The following is a 12,515-nucleotide window of genomic DNA, read 5'->3' as shown; positions in this document are numbered from 1 at the left end:
TGATTAACATAAATGAAATTAATAGAATGACACTGTCAATGTCATGATTAGAAAACGTGTTTGACTTTTCCAATGCTGCTAAGTTGCTGATCTCAGGAGATGACAACTAGCGGTCAGGTGCTTCCTTACAAAACAGCGAGAAAATCAAAGCGACATGGATCCCAACACATCTCTCAGTGTCAGTTTGAGAGCAGCATTGGCAGAGGTCCAGAAACAGATTGCCTGCCCTCTTGCCCACACTTGGGGCATGAACCAAGAAAACAGAGGAAAGATATGCTAGGAAATTATTGGGCTAGATCTTGCTGGAGTAGGGCATCTCATGTGTCATTAGTTAGGCTTTTCCTGCAGCCTTCAGCTCAAAATCTTTTCTGTGCCTTAACTTGCTGAATGTTCGATCTTAGAACGGTGTGGTGAGGGTAACGGGGCATCTGGGACCTCAGTGAATGATGGGACCAGCAGTGTATCTCCCTAACCAATGAGATCTAAGGATAGAGAAAGAAACAGAGCAAAGATGGAGAAGGAGGGTGAATTACAGTAAAATAAGGTTCAGAAAGCAAAGTAAAGAGAGGGAAAAGAAAGATTGTATTAAGAGAGTGAGAAAAGGAGACAGGAAAAATTTAAAAAATGTTTAAATGTGACATTTACAAAATCTCAAACATCAATTTACTATATGCAGGAATAAGATTGAACAGTTTAAATTGTTCCCTTTCTGGGCCAGAGAGGTTTGTTGGCATGGCATTAACAATTATCCTGTAGTTTATTAAGTACTTAGGCTGTTAAGTTCCAGCACTAACTTTATGTGGCGTGTTTAATGGACAATTAATGAGCAAATCCAGCAAGTTCTTAAAAATAACAGGGAGGCGAAGGGCGAGATGTCATGTGTGCAAAGAAAATGGAGGAGAGGCGTAAATCGACTGGCAATTTCTGGAGATTTGCAACTCACGCGTATCTCTTAATCCCTTGAACTTGTCGGTCGATTTGTACATTAATAACGGTGTGTGTTGTTAACACGCTGTTATTTTTCCAGCAATATTTCTTTTATAGGCCCAAAAATTGCTGTCAAAGTAACAGCGAGCGCTAGCAACTTCAGGCGAGGGAGAATCCACGATAAGACGCAGAAATCGAAACGATACCATTGAGATGCACCGTTTCACTGTTAGCTTCGTGAAAACGGCATCTCGCTGTCTGGCTCCACATTCTAATGCATTGAGCGGCGTGACGTTGCTGTACTTGCGCAATAGTACAAAATAAACTCGCCACAGAAAGTTAAGGCTTGTCCATTTCAGTCTAAGTACCCTTTTAATGATGTGCTGAGTGTGAATTACTGCCATTCAACCTCTTTATTACAATTGTGGAGTCTGTTTCCTTCAGATTTTAATTGTAGGAGATTTAAAAAAAAAATTTAATTAAATTTTTTATTTTTACTTCTTTGTCTCTTTTTTCTCTCATAATCCAATCTTTCTTTCCCCCTCTATCTTTTCTTTCTGTACCTGATTTGACATTGAATTCACTCACTCTAACTTACACTTCCTGCTCAGACCTTGTGCTGTTAATTTTACAATCCTTCAATCTGATTGGTTAAGGAGATGCCCAGTTTTTCACTCAGACCCCAGATGCCCTGTAGAGGGTGCCGCACTGTTTCCATCTCGCACTTGCAGCAACTTGCAGCGCAAGATATCGCCAACATTAAATGGGCAAGGGCAAGTCCGTTCACTGACCGGTTACAGGAATGTTTGGGCCAATAGATATTTTTGCTGCTACTTTTTGGCATGATCAGCTAACATTAAAATGAAAATAACTTTAGTTGTAACAGCTGATCTACATTCTGCACACAGCACCACTGTCTGTGAAAATAATTACTGACTAAACTCAAATCAGTTGATAAGCTGCACAGTTTGACCACCATTCAGCCATTTCCAAAAATTGTTGTCATCACAACAGATTAAAAATACATTAGGAGCCCATCATATGCAAGCAGTTTGAATGTGCTTTATCAACTGGAAAGAGCAAAAATAATATGATTGGAATCTATTTCCCTCGCCAGTCTTTTTATATTGAATAAAAAACAGACTTTCAATGTCATCTTTCTTTTTAAATGAATGAATGTGTCAGACCTTCACCCAGTAAGCTACAGAAGCTGACATGGCGAGCTCTGGGTGCGTTACACCTCAATAAAAGCCAATGTTTGCATGACTGACTGGGTGGAACCACATGATGATATAGCACAAAATAATTACAGCGAATTCTATGAAGTCAAAGGTTAGATTTTGTTTGTTGATTATTAACATATATCAAGACTGTGACAATGCACTGGGCATATTGAGTATATTAATTGAGAACTGATTTAATTCCAGTTAGACTTTTTCTGTTGATATCGCACATGATTAATAAGTAATATTTTTCAAAAGATGTGCCAGTTTCAACTTGCAATTTATTTTGCCTCGTGCAATACTAAAAGCAGGTATTGGAGAAATTTGCAGTTACCTTATGAACACATGGAACCCGATTTTAACTCAACCCACTGAGCCTGAACGGGTGAAAATCAACTTTGTGCCTCGTGTCCGCCAAGCGCTAGTTTTACGGTGGAGCTGGCACAGGTCACAAATGCATCTGCCAAAATAGATTCAAATAGGGAACCAATGATGTTGATTGGACCCCAACATGATTTTAGCTCGGCTGGTCAGAAGTCATAAGAATATAAGAATGTAAGAAAAAGGAGCAGGAGTGGGCCATTCGGCCCTTCGAGCCTGCCCCACCATTCAGTAAGATCATGGCTGATCTTCTACCTCAACTCCACCGTCTCGCACTATCCCCATATCCCTCGAGTCCCTTAGTATCTAAAAATCTATCGATCTCTGTCTTGAATATACTCAACGACTGAGCATCGACAGCCCTCTGGGGTAGAGAATTCCAAATATTCACAACCCTCTGAGTGAAGAAATTTCTCCTCATCTCTGTGCTAAACTGCCATCCCCTTATTCTGAGACTGTGGCCCCTGGTTCTAGACTCTCCAGCCAGGGGAAACATCCTCCCTGCATCTACCCTGGTCAAGCCCTTTAAGAATTTTATATGTTTCAATGAGATCATCTCTCATTCTTCTAAACTCTAGGGAATATAAGCCTAGTCTACTCACTCTCTCCTCATAGGACAATCCCCCCATCCCAGGAACCAGTCTGGTGAACCTTTGTTACACTCCCTCTATGGCAAGTATATCCTTCCTGAGGTAAGGAGACCAAAACTGTTTCACCAGGGCCCTATATAATTGCAGTAAGATTTCTTTACTCTTATACAGTACTCCAATTCTTTTGTAATGAAGGCTAACATACCATTTGCTTTCCTAATTGCTTGCTGTACTTGCATGTTAACTTTCAGTGATTCGTGTACAAGGACACCCAGGTCCCTCTCATTTCCCAATCTCTCACCATTTAAAAAATATTCTACTTTTCCTACCAAAGTGGATAACTTCACAGTTCTCCACATTATATTCCATCTGCCATGTTATTGCCCACTCACTGTCTCTATCCCTTTGCAGGCTCTTTGCGTCCTCCTCACAGCTTACTTTACCACCTAGCTTTGTATCATTAGCAAACTTGGGTGCATTACACTCAGTCCCTTCATTCAAATCATTGATGTAGATTGTAAATAGCTGAGGCCCAAGCATTGATCCTTGTGGTACGCCACTAGTTACAGCCTGCCAATCTCAAAATAACCCGTTTATTCCTACTCTCAGTTTTCTGTCTGTTAACCAATCCTCAATCCATGCTAAGTCCCACCCAGCAGCAAACCTGCTGAGTCAAACGCAGCAGCATTGGCTTCACAAACTGACTGACATGACAGAAAGTTGCATTTAAAAACACACTCGCCTGCAGGCATTCAGGTCCTGAGGATCTGTGCGCATTGTGGCCAGTGCACTTCCAAGCCGGGGTGAGCTTACAGTTTGGCTCTTTCTGATTTTTCCCCCTTAGCTACCATCATTAAGCACTCGCTGCTTATCTGGGCATGTTGTTGCTTCGCTCCTTTTGGATGCACGGACAGTCGAAGGAAGGGCAGCAGCAAGGCCTGTTATAAGACAGCAGGCAAAGGGCGGGGGATGGTGGGGTGCTGCTCGTAGAGGCTTTACCAAGCCCGCAGGTTGACTTACTTTCTTGGATATTTTTTGAGGAGGCTGCCCATCACCAAGGAGGCTGCCGCTGACCTATGTAGGTTCTTGCAGCAGGACCTTCTGCCTGCTGGACCGGGGCCGTGCTTTGCCAGTGGCTGTCAACGTCACCACTTCTCTTAGCTTTTTTGTCATAGACTCTTTGCAGGCTGCTATAGCGGACATTACACACCTCTCCCATTCTGCAGTACACCGCTACATCAAACAGGTCCCCAATGACCTACCTGCCAGAGCAAACCAGTACATTACCTTTGCAATGGACGCCAACAGCCAGAGCATGAGAGCTCTGGGTGTTGTAGCAGTGGCCAGCTTCCCCCATATCCAGGGTATAATATACTTCACTCATGTATCTATCAGGTTACCAGAAGACAATCAAGCAGCTTATGTCAACAGGAATAGCTTCTACTCCATCAATGTTCAACTGCAAAAGGATCATGAAAGTCTGCACCAGTTTTATTGGCAGCTGCCATGACACCATCATTCTGCGACACTCATCCATCCCCCCACACCCCAGTGGCTTCAACAGCGCTAGTGGATGGCTGCTGTTGCTCATGTGGAGTCCTTGGGATGCTTGCAGCAGTGACTTCGAGGAGCTTGTGACTCTGAGGGCCCAGCTGCAGACAGCAGCACTCCACATGTGTGGAGGTCACTGAAGAATGTTCTCGAGGAAGCAGAAGGGGTAGTATCTTGACATGGGCATTAAAGCAGTTCCTATCATTTTTCAATGGTAAATACCATTTCTTACCTTCCAATAGTAATGTAATTTACATAAGACAACCAAACATCACGGTCACATTTCAGGATTTTTGATAATCTTTTTTCTCAAGGGAAGGATTGTGGGAATAACCCAACAGTTGTGCTTTTAAAAAATGAATTTGCACAGGTTTAAAAAGAAAGACAAAAGGCTGCAGGCATTCGATATGTGCATTGAGGCCAGATGGGCCAGTTTGTGGAAGTCACAACTGATACAATCAGCGTCAAATGTCTGATATCAGGCCCTGTAGCAAGAATGGCCTCCATTCATCTAGAAACTAGGAAGAGAAAGGCCTCCTTAAAACTCACCTCAATGTGGGAGGACAGGGAACTGGTTTCATTGGAAAACCACGACAGGGAGGAAGCCAGGACCTGGAGAACTAGGGCCACATGGGAGGTCAAGTTTGGAACAAGAGACTGTGGCACACAGCCCTCGGCCTGTAGCTGGAAGCTGAAAAAATGCAGGTGGTCTGTTTTACAAAGTAGTGTGAAAGAAAGGCAATGCCAAAGTAACTAAACCAGCCCACAGAAGAGATAGGATGTGTGGTTTATTTTTATTATGTTTTCGGAGAAGTGAGATTGAGTGAGTAATTAGCACTTGCTTTGACTGCTTTACTTTGTATGTTCACTTGTTGTGAAATAAAGTAGCTTAATGATTTGTACCTGGCCATGTCTCATCAAGTGTTCTGGTCCGTCTTTGACAAGACTGGAGAAGTGCATGTGAGGGCATGTTCGAAAGACACAATATCTAGTTCAGATCACAAAGGGGTCCCTACTATTATATGCTGAGTAGTGTAGAGGGACAAAGGGACCTTGGAGTGCATGTCCACAGATCCCTGAAGGTAGCAGGCCAGGTAGATAAGGTGGTTAAGAAGGCAAACGGAATGCTTGCCTTTATTAGCCGTGGCATAGAATACAAGAGCAGGGGGGTTATGCTTCAACTGTATAAAACACTAGATAGGCCTCAGCTAGAGTACTGCGTGCAGTTCTGGTCCCCACATTACAGGAAAGATGTGATTGCACTAGAGAGGGTACAGAGGAGATTTAAAAGGATGTTGCCGGGAGCAGAGAATCTTAGCTATGAGGAAAGACTGGATAGGCTGGGTCTGTTTTCCTTGGAACAGAGGAGGCTGAGGGGAGACCTTATTGAGGTGTATAAAATTATGAGGGGGCATAGATAAAGTGGATAGAAAGGACCTACTTCCCTTAGCAGAGGGGTCAAAACCAGGGGCCACAGATTTAAAGTAATTGGGGGAAGGTTTAGAGGGGATTTGAGGGGAAATGTCTTCACCCAGAGGGTGGTGGGGGTCTGGAACTCACTGCCTGAAAGGGTGGTAGAGGCAGGAACCCTAACCACATTTAAAAAGTACTTGGATGTGCACTTGGGATGCTCTAACCTGCAGGGCTACGGACCAAGAGCTGGGAAGTGGGATTAGGCTGGATAGCTCTTTGTTGACCGGCGCGGACATGATGGGCCGAAATGGCCTCCTTCCGTGCTGTGACTTTCTATGATTCTATGATATGCCTGGGCTATGCTATTGTATAGTTAGATGTGGGGCAGTATGCGCACACTCCAGAATACAAAACACTAAGTGTGCTATGGGAAAGATCAGCACCACTGTACCTGAAAAAATATTGAAGGCAGACCCTAAACTTCTAACAAGTCACACAACTGTAACAATCATAATTACACACCGAAACAGCAGGAAATGAGGCATTTGACCAGGCAAAGCTAACACTGCTAGAGCAGATTTGGAAATATCAACCCTGTGATATAAAAGCAGAGAGGCTCTTTATACTGAATAACAATAGGTCTCCATTGTGGAGTGGGATGCCTTGGCCAGGGGAACAGAAACAATTGGAACTGATCTCAATCTTATCAATCAATGCATAAAGACAGAACATCCATGAGGAGATTGCATAGCGATTCACTACAACCCAAATTAACAAAAGAACCCAGCAAGTGGTCAGAAAAAGGTTCAAAGATGTGATAAGAAGCAGAAGGTTGCACTCAATCACCAAGCCATGATACATACCTCCTTCTCTGGGATACTCCGGATGGCTTGACTGTAGCCCATAATGGTGTAAATAGCATCTGACATGGTGGGTGCTATAACATTATCTATAACTCAGGGGTTCAGGCAAAGAAATCAAAGTGCTCTAACTGTGATTATGCCTGAAATGCAGTCATATCTTGAAGCAGGTATGTGGTGAGGGAGGGCAGAGATGGGCAAACATTTTAGCTAACCATAACAGGAAGTTTGTCCACAATAAGAAAAGGGACAAAAGAATAAGTTTGAAAGTTGTAAGGAATACTATAAACGGCTTAATTAAATAGCCTCCATTTCCAGCAAGGACTTTATGGGACCGCAGATTGGAGAATTGTGAATGAAAGTCGGCTTGTTTTTTCTGCTGACCTCTGCTCTTCATTCTCTGATCCACAATTCTATTCCTATTGTGTGAATGCAACAGTTGCTGTGCTGTTTTGAATATGGAAATACTCTCTGTGGGAAATAACCAGTCACCGCTGAACAATATCAATTGGATTAGCCAATGTGGAATTCTGGGTAAAGTGTTGCAGAGCGTTCCTTCAGAAGATTAACTGAATTAGGTAGAGTTCATGACAGGGAAAAATGTACTTAATGTATAAGAAACTGAGTTAATGTGCTGAATGGTCTTTCTCTGGGTCCATGTATTCTTGTGAAGAGCCCTGGACACTGGAGTGGACAACTAGGACAACAGTGAAGGGATTCCCTTGCTCCACAGTATTATGACAATCTGGTCTGTTTGAGGCTGATCTGGGACTTTTTTTGTTATGTGATGGGGGGGGGGGGTCCCTGCTCAGCATTTACAGTTTTCTAACAAACATCAGGTGGGGGCTGGAAAAGAAAAAAAATGGCACGGGTTTGGGCTCTAAACATTGCAATGAATCTTCTTGAATTATGTCACCTTAGTGCATCTGTTGCACTGAAATGGATATAAATCAATACTGCCGATGGTGCCCTGAAAATGTGATATGAAACAGTAGAGGGGATGAAAATAGTATTTCATCACTCAGTCATAGGGTCATATATACGATCCATTTGATGAAAAGTCCCCTTCAAAGAATTTTAGTCCACATGACTTGTGAATGGCAGTAAAGACTGAACTACAATGCAGCTGGATGTTTAGCCTGATTTAGTTACAGTGAGTTGCAAGATAAAGTCCTCATGAACACTTCATTGAGTACTCTGAATTTTATAATCACATTAGGGTAGTTGGCACACAGGATCGAGAAGTTATAGAAACATAGAAACATAGGAGCAGGAGTAGGCCATTCGGCCCTTTGAGCCTGCTCCGCCATTCAATATGATCATGGCTGATCCTTTATCTCAATACCATATTCCCGCTCTCTCCCCATACCCCTTGATGCCTTTTGTGTCTAGAAATCTATCTATCTCCTTCTTAAATATATTCAGTGACTTGGCCTCCGCAGCCTTCTGTGGTAATCCTTAATTTATGGAAGCTGGCCTTATACACGTGTCGCACGGACTCCTTCTGCTGCAATCTTACGTTGACTAGATTTTTTGTGCCAGACTGTCTGTACATTCATGCTGTCGCCTTATTCTGGCCCAGAATACCTGAGGACATTTTCCAGCTTTTGCAATGGGATTGTACTTTTTCCATACAAAGCCCACACTGAATGTGTGGAAAAGACACTCCCTGTGTATCAGAGAGCTTAAAGCTTTGGATTCTTTGGTTTTTGTTCTTGCCACATTTACGGCATATTTATTAGTGTTGGTTTTATAATTTATTTTAAATCCTGAAATTTTTATTCATATGAATTTGAACATTTTGGGAATTTTCATTTACTCATTATAAGTTTGGTTTTAAACTAAGGTGCTGAAAAGTGGACTGTAAGTGAATAACTTATAGGATTTCAGCAGAACAGAAACAGGTGAAAATAAGAGGGCACATGAAAGGGAGTTCTTTCATAACAGCAACAACTTGCATTTATATAGTGCCTTTAATGTAGAAAAATGTCCCAAGATGCTTCACAGAACCATAATCGGGCAAAAAATCAAGATTAAACTAAAGAATGAGTTCTTTCACTACCAACGTTCAAGGAGCTCGAGAAACCACAAGGCATCTTGGTACAAATGTAGAGACCTGAGGCAAGCAGCAAGTGAAGGTAAAATTTAGAATGGGAATTGGTTGGGTTGCATCCCAAATAATCAATTTTATGACTGAAGTGGTACTAGAAGGCATGCCAGGCAGATCAGCAGGCTTGCACTGGCTGCCCCTGCCATTATGCCACCCAGCATACTTGCAGGCCTTGACACACCAACCTGTCAAATGGTAGAATACAACTGCCTCTATGGCTCCAGATCAGCTCATTGCCAATGTTGCAGGGCGGCTGCAAGTGCTTTCGCCGTCTGCTATAAGGACACCAGTATCCAACCTGCAACATTGGAATGGCACTTCCGTCCTTCTCTTTTATGCCTCAGGTTTATTGCAGGCATGCTGTACTGCTACCCTATGGACCAGATACCCTGATGTACCAAAAACGTAACCTTCCTTAGACTCACCTCATGCAGCATAATGTGCACTTTGCCAGCCACGAAAGGGAGATTGGGTCTGTGCTGGCCCATGGACTGCCCCCAAAGTTAGTATCATTCCTCAGTACAGACTATTTTCACTTCATTTCTGGATGGCACTTCTTTCCTCCATCTACCCTTTATACACTTGGCAAAGCTTGCCAACAGTTTAAAATGCCTTTTGAACTTTTCTAACAGCTGTAACGTTTTATGCCCTCCACTTAAGTGGCTACACACCTTGAAATTTCACCTATATTGTGATTTTCCAGTCTCGCTGTTAGCTAGGTCCCCGCACAAAGCCAAATCTGCACTGCAAACTGTGAATAATTAAGGAAATAAACTGACCCAGGAAAATTGCATGCGGTCAGTAGGCTATGTTTCTGGCTATCCTTGCACTAGAGGTTAGCCATGCTGGACTGAACGTTGCCAATTATTAGCAGTATTACAAGCTGCTACTGCTATAGTTGCCAGAAGTACCACAAGCATATTCACCACAATCTGAAAAAGGGTTTTGAAAAAGGGTTCGACCCGAAACGTCGACTCTAATTTCTCTCCACGGATGTTGCCGGGCCTGCTGAGTTTTCCAGCATTTTCTGTTGTTATCTCACCACAATCTATTTGTTTTACAGAAACTTTTCATGCTACAGACAATCAGAAACAATTAAGTAGCAAAATGCTTACCGAGTAGCTGTCGCTATACTGGAAATGCAACCTAGAACTTTCCTCTGCTGTCGGACTCAATGGCTTTGGATCAGACATGGATCGCTGCATCACCTTGATGGTCCTCGGACTTAGAGGCTGACTCTTTGGTGGTTCAGGAGCCATTAGTTTCTGCGAGCTTACATCAACTGAAGGGGATTTCTCATAGGGCACAAACACTGCCTCCAATTCTCGGTTTGGGGACATTGGTGAGATTGGTGAGTACAATACCTTAGGAGATTTGGGTGGGGCGGGAACAACTTGGAATGAGGAATCTGCTCGAAGGTGATTGGAATAACCTATTTCTAATGGTGTTGGACGCTTTTTATCAGTTTTTTGTGGGGATACAGCTGTAATTACCTTATGGCTCAAGTACTGGGGGCTTTGTCCATCTGAGTCTGTTTCTGTCTGGCAACCTAAGCTTTCACCTTTGTATGTTTTCTCTGGAGCTGAAATGTGTTTTACAATTTCTATCTTGGACTCAATTCGCGCCCTTATTGAAGGTGTCCTTATTATTCCTTCAGGTTCGGTTTGAACAGAAATCTCAGCTACAGTCTGCACAGCAATATTAGCGAGTTTTGCAAAATGTGGACGTTTTGCTTTATCTATCTCTGTTCCACCATCAGCATATTTTCCCACACGAGACTTTCGCCTTCTGGTGGGAATGTCCCAGTCTTCCTGATTATCTTCATCATCAGTCTGAACACTGGTGTCCACACTCTTTTTAGTTCTTCTTCTTCTACTAGTGTAGCATCTTTCTGTCCCTTCCTCATCATCAGTTTGGACTCCACTGTCAACTATCTTTTTGTATGATCTTGGCCCTTGCATACTTTCATCAAGATCATCAGTGTACTGACCACGCAGCCTTGGCATGGAGCTTCTCTTCTTCAATGGTCTTCCCTCTCTAACATCAATGTCTTTCAAAGACATTTCTGATACTGAGCTTGGCATACAAGGCCGAGGCATGTGCTGAGGAATGCCATCTGACGGAACAGTATACCATGACTGCGTCTGTGGTACATCATGTCCCATCATGGCTGAAGCTGTTGTACTAGCATCCTGGGCATGCCAGAACTGACCATTTTCTGCTGTTGTGTACTGGGATTCTATCATTGCTTGATCTGCCGTTGTCTGAGGTGTGGCTATACCAGAAGGGTCATAGCTGTACTGATATATCTGTCGAATCTTTTGCTCCTCAAGCTGTTGCTGTAGTTGCTGCTGCAGCTGCTGTATTTGCTCGAGCTGCATCTGTTGCTGGGCGATGGTTTCTTGTTGCATCATAAACTGAGCTTGCCGCTCTTCTTCCTGCTGGTACAAGAGTTGTTGCTTCATTGTTTGGAGCTCCTGAAGTTCTCGCTGAACGATGAGCTTTTCTTGTTCTCGGAATATCTGGATCTCGTGCCGTTCTCGCTCAAGTTCTTCAGCTAAGCAGATCTGTTTCATCTTCTCAAACTCCAGCATTTCTCTTTCCATTAGCAAATGTTTGTTCTCTTCAGATCCAGGTGAAGCAATAGGTGATAGATTGGAAACCACTGAAGGGTCAATGCCATGTTTTTGCAAGTAATCGGTTTCAGGCTGCATAAAGCTGCCGTCTGATGATGTATCTGGATATGTTGCTGAAATTGTTGTCATTTTAGGCACAAGCCCAGCTTGCAGTGCATCCATGCCAACAGATTGTAAGGTTGATGTATCTAAACCTAGAGAAACCCCAGCACCCAGTTCTCTCCCTATATCAGCTGCTGTCAAGAAACTGGAAGACTTGGGCATTGGCTGAATATGCTGTAATGCTGATAGTGAAGGCATAGTATCACTGGTATGGAGACTAAGAGAAGTGCTGAATATTGAACCTGGCTGGGTAGTAATCGCAAAAGTGGATGGGATTGGAGTTGCCACAGAAGAATAAACAACACCACCAGAAGACCTTAAAACACTTGGCAGGCCATAGTGACTTCCTATAGTTGGCGTTATTCTTGCTTGAGAATACTGTGGCATGCCGGTGGCTGCAATCACTTGACGTGTCTCTGGATAGCTCAGTGTTCCCTTGCTGAGATGATCTTGAGGCTGAGTACAAACTGCAGAATAGTCCATTAATTCACCTGTAATTATAGGGTCAGAAATACAGCTCATTCCTAGATAATCAAATTGATTTGTGGGGATAACATTGGCATTCCATCCAGGTGATTAAAGCAAAGACGACATGCAATTCTTCATTATCATTAATAGTTGCAATTAGATGTGAAGCAAAAACAATGCTGGAAAACATGCAGGCACATGCAGCTGTGCGCAAAAAAGCAGAAAGATGACACAAAAAATTAATTGCATTCCAT

General features: G+C 43.0%; 1 protein-coding gene across 13 annotated transcripts in view; it reads right to left on the bottom strand.

The window, feature by feature from the left end:
- The window catches only part of LOC147105924 (protein piccolo-like), a 917,910-nt gene that overhangs the window by 485,095 nt on the left and 420,300 nt on the right, over positions 1–12,515 (bottom strand). For all 13 annotated transcript variants that reach the window (XM_086010862.1, XM_086010863.1, XM_086010861.1 and 10 more), the window contains exon 5: positions 10,171–12,284. In XM_086010862.1, the coding sequence (XP_085866988.1) occupies positions 10,171–12,284 (2,114 nt within the window). The remainder of the gene's footprint in view (positions 1–10,170; positions 12,285–12,515) is intronic.

The sequence above is a fragment of the Somniosus microcephalus genome, chromosome 17 (genome assembly GCF_052327205.1).
Source record: "Somniosus microcephalus isolate GS21.2 chromosome 17, FLI_Smic_1.0, whole genome shotgun sequence".
Taxonomy (NCBI): Eukaryota; Metazoa; Chordata; class Chondrichthyes; order Squaliformes; family Somniosidae; genus Somniosus; species Somniosus microcephalus.
This window is presented reverse-complemented; position numbering and strand designations above follow the sequence as displayed.